General features: G+C 40.9%; 1 protein-coding gene across 2 annotated transcripts in view; it reads right to left on the bottom strand.

The window, feature by feature from the left end:
• The window catches only part of LOC119735698 (Down syndrome cell adhesion molecule homolog), a 75,850-nt gene that overhangs the window by 10,050 nt on the left and 42,488 nt on the right, over positions 1–23,312 (bottom strand). Inside the window, exons 7-29 of one of the 2 annotated variants that reach the window (XM_038209553.1) lie at positions 21,850–22,146; positions 19,141–19,413; positions 18,178–18,456; positions 17,296–17,415; positions 16,337–16,507; positions 15,439–15,738; positions 14,846–14,977; positions 13,990–14,163; positions 13,465–13,535; positions 12,397–12,628; positions 11,404–11,553; positions 10,960–11,115; positions 10,631–10,770; positions 9,849–10,002; positions 9,346–9,463; positions 8,693–8,847; positions 7,106–7,123; positions 4,796–4,894; positions 3,938–4,126; positions 2,879–3,175; positions 1,619–1,856; positions 451–593; positions 87–293 (exon numbers count right to left, since the gene is read on the bottom strand). In XM_038209553.1, coding sequence (XP_038065481.1) covers positions 87–293; positions 451–593; positions 1,619–1,856; positions 2,879–3,175; positions 3,938–4,126; positions 4,796–4,894; positions 7,106–7,123; positions 8,693–8,847; positions 9,346–9,463; positions 9,849–10,002; positions 10,631–10,770; positions 10,960–11,115; positions 11,404–11,553; positions 12,397–12,628; positions 13,465–13,535; positions 13,990–14,163; positions 14,846–14,977; positions 15,439–15,738; positions 16,337–16,507; positions 17,296–17,415; positions 18,178–18,456; positions 19,141–19,413; positions 21,850–22,146 — 4,113 coding nt within the window. The remainder of the gene's footprint in view (positions 1–86; positions 294–450; positions 594–1,618; positions 1,857–2,878; positions 3,176–3,937; positions 4,127–4,795; positions 4,895–7,105; positions 7,124–8,692; positions 8,848–9,345; positions 9,464–9,848; positions 10,003–10,630; positions 10,771–10,959; positions 11,116–11,403; positions 11,554–12,396; positions 12,629–13,464; positions 13,536–13,989; positions 14,164–14,845; positions 14,978–15,438; positions 15,739–16,336; positions 16,508–17,295; positions 17,416–18,177; positions 18,457–19,140; positions 19,414–21,849; positions 22,147–23,312) is intronic. The other variant, XM_038209554.1, reaches the window with a different exon arrangement.

The following is a 23,312-nucleotide window of genomic DNA, read 5'->3' as shown; positions in this document are numbered from 1 at the left end:
ATAGGTTCAATTTTAAAAGGCCAGTCATCAAATATAGAAGAGCATGACATTAACGCCACTGTGTTTTCTTCATCAATTTTTAATACCTATGTATTCAGAATCAGGCGGCAGGTCGTACAGTCTGTCGCCGCCGGCTGCAGCGCCACCATGCGGTCCCAGGTCGCCAAGGCTGACGTCATCGGACCCCGTGGATCGGAAGGTACTCATGCTTGGGAAGAGCACATCCGACGAGTCGTCGGGATTGTAGGTCAAGTAGGGGTCACCTCCGACGGCGCCCTCTAGAACCTCAACATCTGCGGGAAACAAAATATTCGATGACTATAACCTCTTGTGCTTGATTTCGGTGGCACAAGATTTAGTCTTGTTTTTGGACAGGCAAGGAAGAAACATGCAAAAAGGTTAACTAAATTTTGACAAAAGAAAACTGAGACTCCGTTTGAAGATTCCTACCGAAGTCAGAGTTGCTGTTGAAAACCCAGGGCGTCGCCCCAGTAATGCTGCTCAGGTTGTTGATTGGGGCCACGCCCCCGTTCAAGAATGGCTCCTGCTCGGATGCTAGTGCGCCCTCCATCGTGCGGAAATATCTCCGGCCACTAAAAATAAGAAAGAAAAGTATATTATGTTAACGGTCGCGTCGTTTGTGTAAAACTGCCGAATTTTAATAAAAAACACGGTTATACTAAGATGTGTTTCTTGGACAGAAAAGCTGGAATTATTGTAGGCTATAGGTTAATGCTGAGTTGTAAAGTGTTTGGATTGAATAGATAGTTTTCGGTTGGATCGGATAGACGAATTTGAAATGATATTGAAACCGAGGGCCCACTGAAACCGAGGGCCCCGGTGAATGCTGAGAGGAATCAAACAAATATGTCCTCAATTCATACAATGGCTTAACAATCAAAACCTCGGTTTGAATGCTAATTTTAATTTTGTTTATTGGATTGGGTTGGAAGCTGGGGTTTTATTAAGCTGGATTTACTCTCATCGATTGAGTTCATTTTTTTGTCAAGATAAGTGAACTAAATACCGCAAAAACGAAAATCCACACTCATTGGAGGGGCCATAATTTTGAATATGATCGTTATGCAAACTTTTCAAACTGCATCATTTTTCATAAACCGTTGTCAATCTTGTACGATTTACTGTCTTTGGTAGCAAACGGTGTATCAAAAGGTAGCTTATAAAATTCCACAAAGGTTATATATATTGACATCTTAAGAGGATCAGATTTAAAATTATGACCGCTCCAATGAGTGTGGACCTTTTTGTGGCGGTGTTTATAACAGGAACTATCATGAAAACATCAAATGAGGCAATAGGATGGAGATGGCAAGGTCCTAGTTTTGGTAAAGGAGACTCTTGATTTGCTGCAATAGACCTTAATATCATGCTTCCACTATTTTCAGTCATGTTCCCTGCATCCAACAACAGTACTGATATATATTGTTTTTGTGCAAGAAGGAACCAGACTATTTTTCCTTTCAGCCTTGCTTTGGTTACATTGATTTGAATGGGAAAAAACTCAAATGGCTGCAACATGATAATGGTCTATTGATGTGGTAGGCGCGAGATGGTCAAATACGACAATACGACATAATGTGATGAAAGTAGTGCATACTTGGTGGGGAAATTGTTATTCTCCAGTCGCGTGGTCTCGGCCTCCTTGACGGCCGCCTTCTTCAGCACGGCCTTGCGGTGCTTGCGGGAGCTAAAGACGAAGAGACCGATGAAGAGGATGATGAGCAGCAGGGTGATGCCGCCCAGGACCGGGCCGAAGAGCAGAGGGTTCTCGTAGAACAGGAGCTGGTTGTCGTCGGTGCTCTGGTCCACTTTGACATCGATGGGTGCAGCAGTACCTAGGATTGGTAGTGAATGTTATGAATAGGCTAGTCTTTAAAGGCATACGGTATGAGTAAAAAAAATAGAAATCCAAATGTCGGGACCAATTTTTTTAGTGAAGTTCTACATGTAGCACTTTCAAAATCTAGGACGTGAAAGCTCAGTCCATAAGCTTTCTTTTAGTACAAGAATCATTTAAATCACGCATGTACTTTTCAAGTTGAACACAACCCAAGCTTTAAAATCCTGTCCACAGATCACGAAAACAAATCACATAGGGATGTGTGTGAATTGTTTTCGTTTTTCTGAAAGAACGCATGTGACTTGATCGTTGGAAATCACCTGCAGTTCGTGTTTTTTGTTTTCTAAATGACAAGCCAGACGGAATAACTTCACGTTTTGTGGAGCAGTATAGGATCTTTAATCCAAGTAAGCGTTTTGATAATAATTCGGTAGGTTACTTTGGAATATTGCAAATGATTCTAAGTTCTTAAGTAACCTAGCTAATTCTAAGAGCCCATGTAGAACAGAATAACAATATCAATGTGTTGTTTTTCATAAGATACAAACCAACTGTCGTTTTCTCATTTTGAAATTAACTCATCCCAGTCTATTACATGCACATAAGACACAGCCAATTCAAATTGGCCAATCATTTTCAAATATGAAATGTAATTTTATAACTTTACTTAGCGGTTCAAAATTCATGTTCAGTTCTGAGTAGGCTTTAAAGAAGAGCCGGGCTAAGTGAATAATCCTGTAATGATTTTACAGGCTCAAAAAACATAAATATGACAAAATGTGACGAGGTTATTGGGTTTTATCAACTTTTCCTTGAAATGAAAGCTGCCAAATATGAAATTGCATTTAGAGAACAGACAGAAAAATTAAAGACTCTCTCAGTGGATCGAGAAGGTCAAATAAAAAAGCAGGAAAATTAAAGCATCTGTAATGTAATGGAAGAAAAAATCCAAATAAATTGAAAATTCGAAGACATGTTCCTTATTAGATTGACAGTTTTATAAACCTCGCAACTTACCTCCCCCGTAGGCAGTTGTGGCTATGCGGAACTCGTACACGCTCGGCCCGGCGCCGTTGACGGCCGTGACCCGAAACACGTACCACGACACTGGGTGCAACTCCTCCACCATGTACCTGGCCGTGGAGGGCGGTATGTTACTGGAGACTGGTACCCAGTTCTCGTCTCCGAAGTGCTGGTACTGGATGCTGTAGGAACGGATCGGGCATCCGCCGGTGCCCCAGCTACTCAGGACTAAGGTAATGCTGGTTGCGTTTGAGTACGGAGCAATCTTGTCGGTTGAGGGCGGTATGGGAACTGAAAATGACAATCCGAAAAAAACCCCATCAATATCAAGCAATACCGTAAACGCTGTTACCTGTTTGGTCATAGAAACCAACCTATATAATACTTCCAGGTTTGTGTTTCACTTAGTGTTGTGCTCATTTGTTACAGATACACCATTCCTGTTTAAAGTTTCCCGGAAGCACGTTTTCCACTGGTCATTTGCAAAGGGCACTTTTATAAACATTCAAAATGTTTCACGCTTTTCCTGATAACTGAGGGCGTTGTTGCTGTGATTTCAATACAGGAACACACTCTTTAGGTTAGGCTTTTTTCTCTTCAAATTGTAAATTTAAAATCCTGCTTCTTGAAAACATTTGTGCACGACTGTTTTCTCACAGTCATACTGTCATATACTGCAACGATAATGATCCACAGAAAGCAGAAAAACATTCACAGCAAAGCCCTTAAATGCTGGTGACTTTTTTTACCGAATTGAAGCAGATGTGAATCTAAAATTTCTGCATTGAATTGGCCTCACAATTTTGCTCATGAATGTGGAAATTCGTATTAGCATACACCAAAAGGCACCAAAAAACGCCCTTAAAATGGCAACATGAAGATTACAAATACAATTTATAAATGGAATACAAATTACAAGAATTGCAGTGTATCCAGTGTATGGGCCCCTCAAATGGCCACACCATTCACGCGAGGGTGGTGTAAAACAATGGTTACCGCAAATCCGCCTGTGGCAGGTGGATTTTGGTTGATACACAGTATAACATAACTTACTTTCTCCCGTCGTTCGCACCTCCCGCTCCTCACTCGGCTTGCCCACCCCAAGTTTGTTCTCGGCAGTCATGAAAAACGTGTACGGTGTCCCGCAGAGGACATCGGTGACCCGGTAGCTCCTTAGCGTGGAGTTGATGTTGACCCGCGTCCATGATTGCTCATGCTCCCTCTTGAAGTTCAATTGATATGCTAAAACACGTCGAGAAAAGAGTGTTTCACGGATAACAATTAAGGAACAAGTTGATTACCTGTATTGAGCATTAGTTTACAGTGTACATCCGTTTTGTTGTCGTTGCATGTTACGCCTTGAATTCAAAAGTTCAAACATAATGCTGCTAATTAAATCGCCAGAGATAACAGTTAAGTAGATAATAACCTCAGCGCAGTAATTACATTTGTGCAAATCCCTCGTTCTTAGATGTTTCGTTTTTCTATTTATTCCATTTCTTTACCCAGGGTATATACCCAAACACTTTAAAATTGGTTTCCATTTTGGCCCTGTATACATCAAATATTATTAAATAGTGTTGAGCAAAGTAAATCGAATCAGGAAAACGAACATTGGTGAAACATACGACTAACATTAATATTTACAAATACAAGTGTTTTCTTAGGATTTGTTTAAGGATTACATAAATAAAGCTATATGTACACAACACAACACAAAATCGGTTAAATGAACTAAAACTTTGCACTACCTGGCCAAACTTTGTGTACAACTTAATATTGACAAAATAACTATTTGAAAAAAAAATAACTATGTCTTCTCCTTATAAGGAGGCATGTCTAAGGTTAACTTGCCTGGTAACGATTAGTGTACTCGGCCAAAACGTTTGACTCATCATTCCGAAGACTTACCCAGTATCGGACTTCCGCCGTTTCCTCCCGACCGCCAGTTGATCTCAATCGAGTTGGCCGTCCGAGCACCCACCGACAGAATGGGTGCATACGGGGGAGCTAGGGGAGAATCATGTAAAACCAGCATTAATAACTCAAAGCAGCACAAAAATAAATTCCCCTGTGTCTCTCATTAAAGTTCCAAGACGCTGCTTGGAAAACAGGGCGAGTCAGACAGTTGGGTGTGCTGTAAAAAGGTTTTTTTCCCGTCAACTTAAAGACAAGTATAAAGCAATTTAAAGAAAGAAACACAAACTACAAGGTTTTAACAATCATCTAGTTTTGTTTCATCAATTTGGATTGTGTGGTTCAGGAAATACATAGTTTTCCCCCAAAAATTCATGAAAATCTATCTGTTTCTACGGATAACTGAATCAGACTTAAATGTCAGACTTTGAATATCGCATTGTTTATTGAACAATGTTTCTGATTATTGCAGAGCTGATAGATTACAAACATTTGACATAAATACAGTTTTCTGAAACCATTTCAATCTCATTTTGCTATTCCTTTCACATGAATGAGAATGATTGATGATTCCGTTTATGTGCGTACGTCATTCACAACCAGCCTGTAGTAAAAACCAGCATGTCTTTGCACATTGTGTATTCCGTGGAGAACTTTGTTTTCATCTATTTGTTTTCGAAACATTGTAACTTTCAGACATTTTGTCGTATCGCGTTGTCAATTTCACCAGATGACAACTGATTAATAGGAATTTCCTATCATGTACTATTTTGACCCCCTGTTTAAAAAAAAAAGTTATTTCTTTTTTGAGAAATCGAGTACCAATCTTTCTGACTCGCCCTGTATTTTGTTTGGTACCTCTTTTGCGATTTTTCAAACACTTACGTTCCAACGCCACGTGTTTCAATTTTCTGGAATGATCAAACATGTGGCTATGTATTTGTGCAAGTAACAACATTATTTCCAGTTGGATGGCATTAATGATGCCAGTAATATCAATACTACACAATAAAAGTCTATACGCATTCTACCAACATACTGTGCACCGAGATATATTAAAAGTTACCTGACATGCATACTTACCCACAAGACAGGCCTAGAACCAAAAGTAAATTATTTTATCATCCAAACATCCCAACTAAATGTAACTTTGAAATAGGTCACCCAAGTTCCCACAACTCCAAGAATCGGGGTGTATTTCAATAATCACTTTCGGGGATTGGTGTTTCTGGTGCTGAAGTCAGAATGGGTTTCACGAATGATATCATTTCTGAAGTCTGATCAAAGGTGGGGCCTAATTAGCCACAAATTGATTTTTTTGAAATGGTACGAGAATAAATTCAGTCTTCGATTTTGATCAAAACGCCCGGCACGGTCATTCAAATTCCAAGGAAGACGGGGATTGAGAATGCGAATCTCACTTTATGTCTTCCAGAATATCATATGGAAAAAGGTTTAATTTGTTTCAGGTTAACTTTTCCCTCATCAAAAGATTAACACCATTTGATTCGTGAAACTCATTCCAAAGAAGGTACTACTCCCAATGTCACCGAAAAGGGCTACAAATACAGTAAAGACGTTCCCCACGCCATGGCCATCATTGTACCTTTCCTTAGTCTGATCCTTTCTTTCTTTCTTTTACGGAAAACGAATTTTCTAGTTGAAGCTTCATATATGTTCGTGTCAGGAGTGGCACAAATATGACCATTGCGTATTCAGATCTCATATAACTCTACAGAAAGCCACATTCCACCAATTGCTCTTTCACATCTAACGAACAATAATTTCACCAAATCCAGTGCTTTGTTTGAATAACCGGTTAGTACGCAACAAATTTGGCATCACGAAAATACAGTAACACCTCAATTGAAGCTGGTAAAATGATGCATAAAATACACAACATATAAAGCACTTTAAAAACTGTATTTTAATACACAATATGCACTTGTGTGTATTTTAGAGCTTTAAAGTGGCTCCACCAACGTCTTTACGAAATCTGTGTTGTGGCTGAAAAACCTTAAATTGGCGGTTCATTATTTTTCTATGTCGAAATGCGAAAAACAGCCAGACGAAGTTTCGAAAGAATTTACTTTGATCATTAAGTCAACTACATGAAACAACATCACAGAAACACTATCACCATCTAGTCTAAATCATGCACCATCAACAAGCCTTCATCGTAAACAATAAATATACATGCATGCTAATCGTCGAATGTTATGACTGTGATATAAAGCGTTACATATACATTCTTTAATGCCCAAAGCATGACGAGTATCGTGCCGTGCGTCACGATGTACTTACATCCGATTGGCCGACGGACTATTGCGTGCATTACGTCATCAGGGTAACAAAATCGTTTCAGTTAATGTATGCAAATACATGCAGATCAGGCGGGAAACAAAAAAGAAGAGGTTTCATTCAGTTACTGACGAAACAAAGGACATGATGTAACTAACAACATTAGAATACACTAGACAACATTAACGACTAACAAACGACAGTAGTCGGGCAAAATAAACATAAACGCAAACCATAAAAGTGTCTTCAACAAAAGAATCATCAAAAACTTCATGATCGAAAGATTTATTGGTTCTTCGAGGAAAGTACAGAAATATCTCTTTTTATTTTTTTTAATTTTCTGTTTCCTCTAGTTCAACAATTGACATCACATCATGGAAACATAATCAAGAACATACACATTAAAACAATCAACTGTTAACATTGCGGGACAGAGAAGTCAACATCTTCAAACTTTCCAAAACGACACTACACACTCTCGGGGACTTAACAATGACATTGTATCTAAAATGGCACAAATAATTATAACAAAGAAACATCATCAATTCTTCATGTTAAACATAGGTTTTAACTATCATGGTCATGCAGTGCATAATGGAAAAGGGGCACCATTTTAATTATATATGCAACTTCATCCCTTACTCATTTTGTTCCTGCCCAGAAAAGGAAAAGGCTTGGGTTGTTTTTGGAAAAGGCGTGGTTTGACCTATAAAGTGCTCTGATAAAAACGGTAAAAATGGATTGGAGTGCAAGTGCATAATCTTCCATTTCAAATGCCGGTTTTAAAATGACTAGAATATCACCATGCTTAAATCACCCCAAGCAAGATAGTTTACCACAATTACTGCTGTCCATCCATGATACAGTGAGTACAACAGTGAGGCAGAGCTCTTTTAAATCAGCCAATTAGCCAACGACACTAAAATTCGTGCCGAGGCTGGCCTGTCTTTAACTTTTGATATATCTGACTTCAGTTTCATTGACAAAAAAGTGGAGTGTTTTCTTAATGGCAGAATTTGATATTCTACTACGTATAATCCGGAACATTCATAAGGTCTCAATTCATGTGCAAAGAGTTCTCATTGAATAATGTTAGGTCAAAGGTCAAAATAAACATGGGGAATGAGTCAGGTGATCGGTGATTCCTTTCATGCAGAACATGTACTGGGATGGGATATAAGGTTATCTTATTATGAACGTGGGGCAAGTTTACTGAGGGAGTGTGTTCTTTCTAGTGATTACATGCACGCATGCGTGTCACGGGGAGGTGATAGGTCAAAGTTCGAACAGTGCATTCTGGGATCAACTCAAGTGGAGAACCTTTGAAACACACGAAGAAGAAAAGGCTAGAAGTATTGTGCGGTGACCATAGGCCTACATTCAACTGGGAAGACAGCATCTAATCCCATTTTGCTTTGTAAAGTCAGGAAGGGATCAAAACAAATCACCAGGCATTCCAAGAGGCAAGGCGCAGAGATTACCCACCACCTACAAGAGCACCGCTTTAGGGAGGCTGGGGATTAACTCAAATGCAACGTGGAATCGACCTCGTGCCTAGAGATCCCGTAACCCAAAGGAACGCAGACTTACCTACGACGTACAGAGCCACCGTGATTTCGTCAGGTGCTCCCCACATGTTGGACGCCCTGCAGGAGTAGTTGCCCGCGTTGGATGGCTGGACGTTCCGGATCGTCAGGGAGCCGTTGGAGAGGACTTGCATTCGCTCGTTCTGCTCCAGAACTGATCTGAAATTCGGTAGCACAGAAACAACTTGGATTTGAAATGTTGTTGGTGTTTTGTTGTTGAATGTAAGTACCTTATGTAGAGATATATTTCATTAAACTCGAAAACTGAAACTCGGAATCGAGTGCGCTTTTTGGGTTTTGAGAGTTCCACCGCATGCCGTTGGAAATCAAAAAGCCAACGATCACTGACGAAAAGTGTCAGACGGAGAAATTAGAGCCAGGTAAACACTTTCAGAAAGACAGGTGCTCCAGAGTCGTAATCTGAGAAAAATATCAAGCATCCAACAAGTCTTTATCCTAAACAAGAGTCCAGCTATTTGCAGCTGCGAGGCTGAGCACAGAAATATTTCCTTCGCGAGAATAAGTTATCACTCACAATGTACATGCAATATGCAAGTGCTTGTGATTAGTTCTCCGATAAAATTTGGGTGACATATCATCTTCCCAGGCAATAAAATCCGCAGTTCCTCAAATTGTGATCAAAACGTTTTTTTTTACCGATTTCTTTTCCACTCAATGGTGGGCGTTGGCTCCCCTACGGCCAGGCAGTCCATCGTGACGTCATCCTTCCAGGTCGTGGTTATCATCTTGGAGAAAGACATGACTCGAGCAGGAACTACAGTGAGCAACAAGATGAAAGAAAGACAATGTATTGATATTTGGACAGGAAGTTACCTAGCTTTTGAACCAACCAAGAAAACACTCATTTTGTACCAAAATCACGGCACAGATCAGCCAAATGTAGAATCACAATGAAAGATGTACATTGGCAAAAAATCGACAGCCAAAGATTGCATCATACAGAAATTTAAACAGAGTAAAACATCAATTAAACAACACTAACGGGTTTACTTTTCAATCAGTATTTAGAAACTTGACTGCAGTGATACTTGTGCCCGTGACCTCCGGGATAACAAGTGAGTTGGTTTGTCTTAAGACAACAGGCAACGTTAACAAGACATTATGTTAATTGACATGCTCAATTAAGCTCCCATTATTACCTCTAGTCATGGGGATTTCTGTAGCGACGCGGCTAGACTCCCCTTTCCCTATGACGGTCTTGCCCCGGACCCAAAAGTCGTATTCGTGATTGGTCTCCAGGTCGTTGACCATGTAGTGATGTACATCCGGGTCAAGTTCCAACTCTCTGGTGACCTGTGACCCCAACAAACGGACTGTTACTTAACACTTTGCTTTCCTTCATACATCAGGAATATAATTATTACAAAAACATGTTAAATGCTTCGAACTTAATATGGTGTAAAAACGTAATTGTCGTTGGCATGGCTAATTCTATGTTCAGCCAGCGTCGATTGATCAAAGTACCCCCTCCCACCAATCAAAACTCTCAGAGCTTTTCAGATCTTCTGCTTTGTTGTACTGATAACCACACTTCAATAATGAATATTGCCATGAACAGAATTACTTCACCAGATTTTGAAAACCCAGAACATACCGAAACAAGCAATACAAGATGCTTTGCTCTTTTTAGTTTTGCAATATTCGTCTTTTTGTGTATCCACAACACTACTAATTTTCTTACCAAACTCATCCAATATTCCCTATGATATTACATCAATTTTGTAGTTCACAATGGAGCTAGCTCTTTCCACGAAATCGCCATTTTGGAACACTGCAACGAGGCTGTCCTTGCAACAACAAAAATCCTAACTAACTATTTGGGCTGCTAAGCGTTTACAATTTAATGGCTATTTAGGCATACACGGATTTGTTTAAGAACCACTGCAGCTAGGAGCCTCTCTTTCAACAATGGAGTGCCTACCTCGTTCTCTCCTTCCATAAACTTCACGTTGAGGTAATAGTGCAGGAGGATGCCATTGATGGAGAGGGGCGGTAACCAAGCAACCATGACGCTGGTAGGCGAGGCAGCATATGCCTTGATATCAGCAGGGGCACCAGGAACTGGTATATGAAAGAGGAACCATGGAAACAGGTCAAAGGATTGGTATCTTGAAGAAGAAAATGACATCAAATGAGCTTGAGTGTTTGGGCCTTCCATAATATAGAAAATGTGAAATGTGTATACATTGTTGAACAAACTTCTACCAAACGTCACATAGACTTGTCTGAGCATGGAATTGGTGTACTCACGGTCTTCCTGTGTTCGGACGTACTTAATGGGGCTTCTCACTCCTTCCCCTACCCTCGTGTACGCCACCACCTCCACGCTGTAGTTGGTGAACTTCTGCAGATTGTAGATGTGCGCGGTGAGGTCAAGAGTCTCGTAGACCTGCGTATCAGTTTCATCTAGAAAACCCAACAAGTTTGTGGGCTCAAGTTTGTTAGCAGAAAATACACTACTGTTAAAGCTGCATCCGCCAAACCAGTAATTAGTAAAAAATACAACAACAATTTTCGATCAGTAATGTCTGACCCTTTCTCCTAAAACCTATCGAAAGATCGACCTAATACCCATGTTCTTCCAAAGACCACTTTAAAGATAAGTTTATTCTTGGGATTTATCCCAAAGAATCCTATCCCAAGAAACCTATCCCAAGTTGTCCCAAACGAAAGACAAATGCAGATATAGCCTACCTTCGTCCTCCCTGACGGGCTCGTAGTAGATCCGATACCCTTGCAGGATGCCGTTGAGTGAATCTTCGGAGGCGGGACTGTCCCACATGACTATGATGCTGGTTGGCCCAGTCGGTATGGCGTTTACGGTGCGGGGTGGCTCGCTTGGTACTGCAAGAAAAAAAATCCTCCCGTGTAACCTAATATCTTTGCTTCCAGTAAACTAGTCAGCGACGGAGACTCGGGTGCAGACTCGAGTTCATTTGCACGTGAGAAAACAAAGTTTAAATTGTTTTAAAAACGGTTCCGCGTCTGTTAATATCTTTTTGTAGATTCCTTACTATAGGCTGTAAAATAATTTGACAGTCACTGTATTCTCAGTGTACTCGTGTGCGCACGTGTTCTGCCATAAAAATCCTTGCGCGACTGGACTCTGACTTGGCTCTGACTTGACAATTTGGACTTGGACTTCAGCCGGACTCGAGCCTTCGTGGACTCGGCTCGGGTCGGACTCGGTTGAGGTGGACTCGACTACACCACTGAAACTAGATCATATACCCTGTCCTTTAGTCTGATATTTCGGGAAAACACCAGAGGCCTATTTCATTCAGTTGCTAAGCATAGAAACTTGTTCAGCCAGAAGATTATTTACCTAGTGAAAACAGGTTACTTGCCAAACGTCAAGTGTAACAGTTCTTGTATTGTGACTGTTTTCAAATGAGTTTTCGAAGCACATTTAATTCCAAATATTTTCTGCTTTCTGCAGCTTTTTGTCAAATTGGAACAAGATATTTCTGAGTTCGAGTATGCTTTTCCCCAACTCTTAAAGAAAATACTTTAAATCAGCTTAACATGGTCTTAACCTTGTCAAGCCATTTCATGCTGGCCACAGGTTAATGCTGGCCATACCCATTAAAAGGATGCATTGGGTAACAGTTTTAAAAGGAAGCTCGCAAATGACATCATTCTCTCTCTCTCCCTTATTGAGATATATTCTCAGCCCCAGTTTCTCACCGTCTTCTAGTGTAAATATATTCCTCTCCGGCGACCAGGGGCCCATGCCCTTGCGGTTGTAGCCGGCCAGCTGGATGGTATATTCCCCAAACTTCCTCAGGTGTTTCAGCGTGTAGCTCTCGATGTAACCAGTCTCCACGGGGATTGATATGGTCTGGAACGGCGAGTCGCGGTCCTTGTAGCGGATCTGGTATCCGAGCAGGACGCCATTTTGCAGATCCGCACGCGGTTGCTAGGGTGTAGTAAACAAGTACAATGTATAAACCAGCTGAACATTTAAGGCTATTTTGGTAATTTTGAGAAGAAAGAAAGTTCGTTAACGTGCCAAATAAGTGCATTTCAAGTCATTCTCATGAGGAGTTATTACGAAACTATTTGGACAAGTGTTTCAGTTTAAAATCGATTTAGATAAAAAAGAAGGGTGTATTATTAACGAGAAACTTAAGTTACACTCAAGATAAAGAATTACAAACTAATGTTTTCTGTTAATCGTGGAGGGCAACATGTCTTCTTTGTCAATGTTGAACACGAGTTTGCTTGAGGCGTCCAGGGGATTTAAGGATATAGTTGGGCAGATAGGAGAATTATTTGGTCGATAATGCCATTGATGATACAAGCATGGCATTTGGCACACACTCAGACTATGTCTTAATAAAGATTGTTGGCTATAGGACCATCGCAGATCCGCCTTCAAAAAACATAGGTAGAATAACAAGCAATTTCCTTTTTTTTTCCAAAATGGCTGTCCTTGCTTGTTATTATACCTGTATTTTTTTCAAAGGACAAATATGCGATGACCTACAGCCAAATATCTTTCTCATGACATACTCTGACTGTGTGCCAAATGCCATTCTTGTATCATCAAATGTACAATCCCATCACCTATCTGCCGTACTGATACGCATGATTACTTTGTCTACCTCTCGACAAAATTCAATTCTCTCCGCTTTAATTTTTTCGGACGGAAACAATGCTGTTTCGTTCCTCGATTCAGGATATCATTGGATTGAATTTTGTTTCTACTGCAGGAGGATCCAATTTAATTTAACAATATCGTGACCAACTTACCCTCCACGTGATGGTTATAGACTGTGACGTGTGGCTCTCGAACTCAATATTCAAAGGCGGTCCGGACGGAACTGCAAAAGGTTTGGAAGTAAAACGACAGCTTTAAAAAAGGCCCGACTGCAAGTTGGCATATAACAGCTGGATCTATACGGGTAACACTCACTGACAACAAGAACATGACGTAAAGGCATTATTCTCATAGCCTATTAACACTTTTCGTACATCTAAAACTTCACTTCAAAGCTATATTATCACAAGATGTTGATTCCATGTCCCTTTGGTGTGTTAACTTAGCCGATTTTATACAACACAGTTGACTGATGCTTTCAAAGGTTTACCATAAACTGATTGTAGAATGACCCAGAACACATCCCAGCTAATGTAGGCTACATTTCTACAAATCCAAGTGTGAGATTAACAGTTTGGCGTCTGTAGAGAACCATGCATGGTATACATTTAAGGCCGTGATTTTGTTGATTAACGTTAAGGTGCCACTATGTGCCACCACTATGTGCCCCCACAAACCTTCTTCGTCCGTGGTGAACAGTATTTCCCTGCTGGCCTCGCTGATGCCGATGGCGTTGAACGCGTAGATGCGCACGTGGTACGTGTTGTAAGGATGCAGTTTGGCTATGGTCCACTGGAACCTGGTGACGTTGGTTGGCACATGCGCAGTGGGCAGCCCACCTTGCCAGGCATCTGCAGAGAACAAAGAATTACAGAATGATCTTCAAATATTTTCCGGACATATTTGGGATATAATGTTTGACGAAATGAGGCAGTACCAAAAATAAAGAATATGCTAGAATTGCTATGGAAATTTTGTACCAATTAGTCGTTATTTGAGCGAGAGGTGCCCAGGATGTTTTGAGTTAGGCAAAAAAGTATCAGGAGGGACTTGGTTGAGTGTAGGAGGTATATCTGTTAAGTAACTTTGAGTTAATAGACTCAGACTATTGTTCTACAGTAGAAACCTCCGGCGACAGGACATGTTCCATTGCTGCCTCCCGTTTATGGAATGCTCTGCCTGTCTCCATCAGAAACACTGATTCTGTTGTATCCTTCATGAAAGGATTCAAGACCCACCTCTTCCCCAAACAGAAGCTGGTTTGTCTCATTCTTTCATATACAATGTGCATGTACTGTTCCCTTCAAGCACCTTGCATCCTTTGGTAATTTGGCGCTATATAAATCTAGTTATTATTCTTCTTGAAACCTCAAGGTTTGTTTTTTATTTCCATACAGATAAACTTCACTCTCAATCAGGAAACAGTGTGACAAGAGACTACCTGAATATTTGTAAAGGGCACAATATTATTTGATTTGTTTTAATTTTTTTTTTGAGGGGGGGGGGGAAACTTCAATGGGAACCAGAACCTACCACTTCCGTTCTTGTACTCAAGCGTGAAGCCAGTAAGGGGGCTGTTCCCGTCGAATTCAGGTCGCCAACCAAAGGTGGCACTCCGGCTCGTGATGGCCAAAGTGCTAAGATTGCTCGGCGGCTCCGGTGGCTCTGAGGATAATTAACATATTGCAAACATTATTCCCCATGCGGTATGAAAAATAACGATGATTTGGAAAATGTACTGATGCGGTTGAATTAAAACAAAACACACCGGTGTTAATTTAACACTGCAGTTTTTACAGTCGACATGATCAAAAGAAAAGTAAATATGAATGTGTATTGTAAATAGTTATCTAACTGCGCATCGTCACAACTTACTTTAAATAAATTGATGATGGAATTGGGAAATAATGGAGGAAACCAATAAGTATGTTGATGAGATTGGCAAGATAGGACAGGGGACGAGGCAAGGCAGAGGCCTTTTCGGTAGTCAGCTACGATGATTGAAAACGATTGACACATTTTCGAAGAGACAGTTAATCCTTCGGCAAAATTGTCGTTTTTACTCGATGAAATTGGGACCCTTCTGATAACTTTTGGTCACTTTGCAGTCCTTAATCTCCACTCACCAAGAACCCACAGGCGGATCGTCCGCTCGTCCGTCCCGTAGGCGTTCTCCGCGTGACAGGTGTAGACCGCGGTGTCCTCACGGGCCACACTGAACAGGCTCAGCACGGACCGCAGCGCGTTGCGAGCCACGATGGTCTGGATCTCGAATTTTCCCGCCAGCTCAAGCCTCGTGTAGAGGGCGCCGTCCTTCCGCCATTGAATTTCAAGCGGGTCGTGGCCGGTGGCCAGGCAGTCCATGTGTACGTCTTGGCCCGCGTCCAAGGTGATGTTCTCGGCGTGGTTTTCGAATCTGGCGGGAACTGTCGAAGAATTGTCGTGGAAAGTTTTGACAAAGTCCACTTTTACTCATTTTTTTTTTACCCCAATAGCATATCCTGCATTAAAGTTTTAACGTGTTTTACTTCATTTCCGATTTTTGGCGAAATATCTTGAAGTGCAAACGTTGTCTGAAGTGATTCGTTATGATATAAACAAAACAAACATTGCAACAAGAGACATCGTTTCACTCTCCATACCCGAACAAGGCTGACGTAGCTATTTTCCACTTCTGGAATAAAATTGTATAGGAGCAATTTAAATCTCTCAGATTGTCTTAATCTAAGACATTTTTCTGGGCATACAATAATACATTGGATCATTATATATTATTATTATTATACTTTGAAGTACCGCTTACAGTGCGTAAGTAGTACACACATTTCAAACTAAATGACCCATACTTCAACCTGTTTCAGGTGGTGGGTAGCATATCATGCCAATGTTGACCACCTTGTTGTAATAAAAAAACACTTCAGGCTAAGTTTCCTTTATTCATATAACCTGAAGAGAGGATGCCTTAATGGCTACCTCTTGAGGCATTAGCTGAAGTGTTTAAAGTTAATAAGTGATTGAACTCACGGTATACGGAGAGCTTTGCCGTCTTGCTGTCACTGCCGACGTCGTTGGAGATGTGGCAGAGGTAGAAACCTCCGTCCTCCTCCTCCACCTCCTCGATCACCATGGAACCGTTTTCGGTTACCCAGATCCTGGGATCTTCCGGAAGGTCCACAAAGTTTGAGGCACCCGGCCCTGTTTAGAAATTCAGACATGGGATTATTTCTTTTAAATGAATGGGGAAAAGGATAGACTTTGTGTGCTGGAGCTACACATTTCGCTAATCAGGAAAGGTGCAATTTGATGGTTCTATGATATCCCATAAACCTGTCATGCCTTACGAGAAACCACAATAGGCTAGATCCTGGGTCGACTGGAATCCCACCGCTGACACCATGTTCAGACGTTGTCAAATAACAGATAACTGGAGATTGTGTGAACTCATACTCCGATTGAATAGCAGTCTCGGATGATATGGCACAAAAACAGATGTATGCATAATTTAGTGCAAATGTCTCATCCCTCTGCAAACATTTCTGCACACTTCTTCATAACCAGAGCATCGTTCTTTTTATGGGCAGCTAGCTCATCTTCACATTTTAATATACTCATAATGTCACAAAAGAATGGCAAATTTAAATAAAGCATCAGTACCAAAGAGTGTAGATGCAGTGGTGGTCATCACCTCGATGGGACAAAAAATGGCTAAGTTATGTCTAGAGTTGACCCTGGAAGCTAACAATTCCAATAAAGTCAAATGGTTCTTTAATCCACTTGAATGATATACTAGGACCCTTCCTCACTCTTACAAAATCCAACACCATATGGTAACTCAACACCTAAACTGTTGAACTCTGATTATGGTGGTATGCCTGACCCCATGTTAAGCATAATAAATAACTAGTGCAGTACTCACTCCAACATATTCCAACAAAACATTGCAATTGGATTTTGAAGGGTTGGGGTGGTTAGGGGTAAAATACCTGCTGCTTTCTTCCACATGACGACCGGCTTGGGTTTACCGTCGGATACGCAGGGGATGTACACAGTGTGGTTCAGCACGACAGAAGTGTCCTCGGGTTGCAAGACAAATCGAGGAGGAACTGTGAAGATTCAAAGAAAGGGCAGTCCCATTGATTTTCTTTACACCATCCATTTTTTCCTCAATTTGTTAGATGATTTTTCACAATCGAGAATTTAAATTCAACTTCGGTTAAGCGTTGTATCAACGCTTTGTTGAAGTTGATGTCGGCCTAGGAATCAAGTGGAAAACGTTCACAACTAAAGCAAAATTCACCGAAAATGTTAACTATTCTTTGTATTGAGATATGCAGTTTGTTCCTCATACATATAGAATTGTCTAAGAGCCAACACTTTAATGTTAAAAAATCTGGACATGAATATTTCCATGGGTTTGATGATCAGTACTTTATTTTGCTCGAGTAAATGTGTACATGTTGTGAGTTTGAATACTGTTCGATTGATCTGGTACACGGTACCTGTGGAGACATGTGCAGACATGTGCACAATTGGGAACAAAAGATTGTATACGTCTCCACAGAGCAATTTCTATAGGTGAATACGTCTCCACAAGGTTATCACGAAATAGATATGGATTTTACCCAAAAACTAGGAATTTAGGTGTGTAGATCAGTCAGAAATTGTAGTATTTTATGTAAGGGATATAAAGTCCGAATTTCAGCCCAGGAAATTTATTCTGGTTAAAATAGGAGCATTTTGAAAGTACACTTCTCGAAAACTTTAGTACACGAGAACAAAGAAATGACTCCACAAGGATACAAATTTCATAATTGGTGGCCTGTACTTGTTTTTGTTTTTGTTAGAGCTAGCTGGATTAAACTCACCCAGAACAACCAGCTCCGTTGTGTAGTTCACCGTTGCGACCATGTTACTGGCCACGCACGTGTAGTTGCCGTCGTGCACCGGCGACGCGTCCAGTATCAGCAGCGAGCTACTGAAGGCGGTCTGGCTCTGGGTGATTCCGATGCCAGGGGGAATCGGCCCGCCGTCCTTCAGCCATGAAATAGTTATCGGGACGTCTCCCCGCGGGATGGTGCAGAGGAGTTGGGTCCTCTGGCCCTGGGGGAGGGGCGGGGTCGAAAAGGGGGCAATCTCCGGCGGGACTGGGAGAAACAATCATCACAATTTACAGTGCGCCAAATCAAGATTTTGAAAGATCACAAACATTCATCGAGCTTAAACGTCGACACCTATCTTTCTACTTAAAGGATTGTTCCTTTTTCTTAGATTTTCCTTTCTATTCCTATAGAAAGGGAAATTTATATGTGTAGCCTCACCTTGAGTGGAACCAAAATAGGGCCTGGTGGTGGTCGGCTTTCAGAAAAAAGCACTGTAAGTTTATAGAAACTTAAACTACTAGTAAATAACACTAGTCTTGAATGACCTGACACTTTCTTGATACGGTTGCGATGTGCTCCCGTGCACTTTGCAGTACAGATGCCGCTCTGGAATTTGTTGTCTGTTAGGCAGCAGCTTACATTACGGGGTTACTAAAGTGATGAGCACTGACATTACTTGCATTAATGGGTCATTGGCTAAATTATATATTTCCTTTGACTGGTTCTAAAACGATTAATTCGCTGTACACAAGACTTAGTCTGCTATACTTTTCTGCTAAAAGCAGCTTTTCGTAACTGAGCTCTTGTCAACAAACTCATTAGGTAGGTGATGTAGATGCTTTGCATGTATTACACAAGAATTTTGTTTTCTTATTCGGATGTTATCGTGAATCATATTTGTGGGATCCTCTGCGTAGCTTTTAAGTAGAATTTTGGGAAGACACTCACTGTGAACGGCAAGCGTGAACTTCTGGGAGTGGGCCATCTGTTGTTTGTTACGTGCCGTGCAGACATACTCCCCCTCGTCCCGTCCCTGCTCCACGCTGCCTATCACCAGGGTCCCGTTCGGGAAGACTGTCTGACGGATGTTGGTGGGAAGGGTCAGGCCCCTCTTGGACCAGGTGATGGACTGGATCGGGTAGCCCACCACGCGGCAGTGAACGGTAAGATCGCGGTCGGCCACGGCGGTGATGTTGGGGAGGGGACGGACATAGGGCGGCCCTGGAAGAAAAAAAAGTTAAAACGTTTTCATCGTAGTCACCAATGCTATGGGATCGTCGGGCCGGTTCACTGTGCTGTATCTCCTCTATGCAGCTCTTCCATCTTTATCGCTGGCTCGAGTTCCCGCACCTAGTCCGACATATATAAAAACGTGAAGTCAATGTGGTCCATCAGACCGACGTTTATCTCCGGGTTCAGTAGCATGAAACGACTGAGAATATTTCTACTCCCCTTGGATGGGATGCCAGTCCATCGCAGGTCACTCCCCAGTTAATGCCGGTACCCATTTATACTCCTGGGTGGAGAGAGGCAAGTTGGGTGAAGTGGCTTGCCCAAGGACACAACATAATGACCAGCGGCTGGATTTGAACCCCTGACCCTCCGATCATGAGTAACGAACCCTTACCACTAGGCAACACGCCTCACTATTCCGGCTTAAAGTTAGGGTTTTTCGCTGCCTGATGGTTTATCTCATAATTATCATTTTGCTTTCTTCTTCTCTCGACGTATCACGAAAACCTTTTAGTATTTGCCTACTCGGGCTTGGAAAGTTTTAGTGCTGCAAAAGATTTTGTTTTCTGAAGATTATAACAAACCAAACAATATTTCAATCCGCTGCATCATTTTTGTGGTTATTAATTGTTTTGTGTTATACTGCTCAATACATGTTGTGCGGCTCTAAATTTGCGTTTTATTTTTGGTTTAATGTACAATGATGGATGATTCATACTTTGTCATGCGTTGACCCAGGAAATTGGTGATGAGCAGTCGTAAATAACTGAATCAATAAACGATGTTGGCATTTACTCGCAGGTTTTACAAAGGGGTTTTCTGCTGCTTAAAAAAGTATTATGCTAAAAGAAATTGCTTTTGTTACACCTTCAATAAGGAAAGTTTGACTTTAGCATCAAGTCATCTTAAAGCATGTTCTATTATAATTATGTCACAAAGGTGAATGGCCACAAAAGCCACACGTGGTTATCTCGTAGACGTGGTATCGATCCTGAAGATAATCCCCCTAACATTAACCGGTTTGGAGGAAAGCCTATTCAACTTCATTTGCATACAGCTGTACAATACTAGCCGTACAGTACATAATGCTAGTGTAACTGGGAAGTCATCAACACCACAAAAAACACGTTTAAATTGCAAAATGATTATAGTGGTTTTTTTTTCTAATTAGAGGCCGTAACGCCCAAGCCGCAATAATGTATTCCAACAATGGTTGTCAGAACTCTTCAAAACGTACTGTACTTGCCTCGGAAAATGTCATTAAGCCTACCGTATTGGCTTGCAGTGAGAACAATGGGCACCATACGGCTATATTCACTTATGAAGTATGCACGTGTGTGCCGATGACCCAACGCTGCAACAAGCGAGTTATTAATTGCATTGTTTCGGCAATAACAAGACACCGAAGAGTGGGATAATACCCAACAAATTACGGGCTTGTGTATCCGTAGAGTCAATTGTCCTGGCAATGATACTTCTCTTTTAGTGTAATGGCTAAGGCGAAATTAGATTGCAAGGTCCATATGGGACTCGCTTTGTAGATAGAATATACAGGCCTAGGACGGAGTACGTTTACTGCATGCATGGATACTTCTTCAGCGGTCTGCAATGGTGATATCCTTTTACAATGCATGGACCATCCTTCCAAAATTGCCATGGTATTCTAGCATTACGAACGAGTCGGTCAAGTAGGCATCTGAGGGAAAGAACCACTGAACTCGAAACAAGGTTTTATCTTAAGTTTGAGTCAGTTTCTTCTTGAAAGATCACAAAGTTAGAATAATAAATGCTCATATACTGTGTGTCTAAAGAAAAATTCAATCAAATTATAACGAAATGCGAAATATAACGAAAAAAATAGAAGGTGTAACCATTATACATGTAGATAACATTGGCATGGTTTGAACGATAAGCCTTTCCACTTTAAGACATCAAATGTCCAAATCTGATGAGTTTTTTTTACAGAGTATTGAGTAATTTTTCAAGAGAAGTCAAAGTGACTATGGGATCAACTTTTAAATTTTAGGCATTTGGACAAAGGTAGCCTAATTGCCTCTGTGTGAATATTTGCCTGGCCTACAAAAAAGTGTGTTAAGCAAGTAAACATAATTCCAAACACTTTCTTGCTATCACCTCATGCTGAACAAGTTGAGAATGTTAACATGTTTACAAACTGATAGCAAGAGAGTGTTTAGAATTGTGTTTTAAACCATATCAATATTATCTATGTTGGTTACACATTCTAAGCTATGTATGGCATTCCGTTATACATGTAATTTGTTTGCATTTTTTTGGAGACACACTGTACAGCAAGGGAAGAGATAACTTGTATTGATTAGCATCATTATATTGCTTGTTTGGTGGTTATTGTGTGCTTTATCTTTCATTTTTCGTGTTCATTTTAAATGAATATAAATTACAAACCTATAACAAAAATGCTGTCCTCGTGGCTCGCAACACCAATCTCACTGGTCGCCTCGCACCGGTAAAGCCCGCCATCTATCGGCCGCAAGCCTGTAATGTTAAGGTAGCTCACCACGTCCCCGTCCGCGTTGATGACGACGTTGTAGGCGTACCTGCTGATTGGCGGGATGGGTGCGTCGTCACGGTACCACGTGACGTCGGGGGCGGGGTTTCCAGCGACCGTGCATGACAGTTGTAGATTGGGTCCAGGCTGGAGGGTCTCGTTGGTGAAGTGGTCCAGCAAGATTGGTTTGGCAGCTGAAATCGTTACAAAATCATAGCAGTTAATACAAACATACAGCCATAAGGAGCAATCACCCGTAATTTATTTTTTTACCGTTTTCGAAAAAGTCCATCCGCGTATGATCAGGGAAGTTGCTGCAGTTCACTGTACATGGTGGTCCAAAAGAGATTTGCACTTATTCAGAGGCAGATTTCTCAAAATTAAAGAGACATGTTGAAATTCTTTTAAAATATTCCTCAACTACAAGATCTTGGTGGTATATGGTGAAAAAAGCGTTGAAAATATAACTCAAGTTAAGAAACAGCGGCTTTTTACAGACAAATGGTCCAAAACTATTTTTTCCGCTTCTATGGCGGTCATGAAGACCTAATTACAATTATTGCAGTTCTTTATGCGCGCAGTGCTATGTGTTGACCATATCTCATAGACTTGCATGTGGACAAACTGGTTTTTGACCATCTGCCTTCAAACCATCGCCATTTCTTAATGTATGCTTTATTTTCAGCGCCGTTTTCACCATATCCCACGAAAATGCTGTAGTGAAGGAATATCTTGAAAACAATTTTAACATGTTTCCCCAATTCCAAGAAATCTGCTTCTGAAAAAGTGTTAACTTTGGACCATCCTGTAGAAGAACTCATGCCTTTAAACAGCAAATAAGACTGGCCTATTCCACTATTGTGAAATGTCAACCGACGCCAATGTTACAGCCAATGTCAAACGTACTTTATTCACTGCAGGTTCTCAACATCAGAGTACGTTTTAACACCACAAAAAAAAAACAAGTAACCGAATGCTAACAAATCCTTTCAGATGGTGTATGGAAATATTAATTGAAGGAAAGTACATGGACTAGTACGAGAATTACGAATTTGAGGAGAAAATAAAAGCACTCTTTACATTCTCAATCATAAACACTCTATGATAAGATGGTTATTTACGGTTAGTATTTTGTTATAGTTGATGAAGATGTGGTTTTGTTTTAGCGTTATCGAGGTACAATATTTTCTGAAAGGTTTACGGGAGATTTATGACGATATTTAAAAGCACACAAACATTTACAGTGTGAGGTCTAACGAGAAGGCGAGGCCACAAACAATCACTGCATTAAAACGCAATATGTTACAAAATGCAGCAAATTGCCACGCGTAAATGAGGTGACGTCATTGTTATTCACGAA

This window comes from Patiria miniata, unplaced genomic scaffold (assembly GCF_015706575.1).
Source record: "Patiria miniata isolate m_02_andy unplaced genomic scaffold, ASM1570657v1 HiC_scaffold_29, whole genome shotgun sequence".
Taxonomy (NCBI): Eukaryota; Metazoa; Echinodermata; class Asteroidea; order Valvatida; family Asterinidae; genus Patiria; species Patiria miniata.
This window is presented reverse-complemented; position numbering and strand designations above follow the sequence as displayed.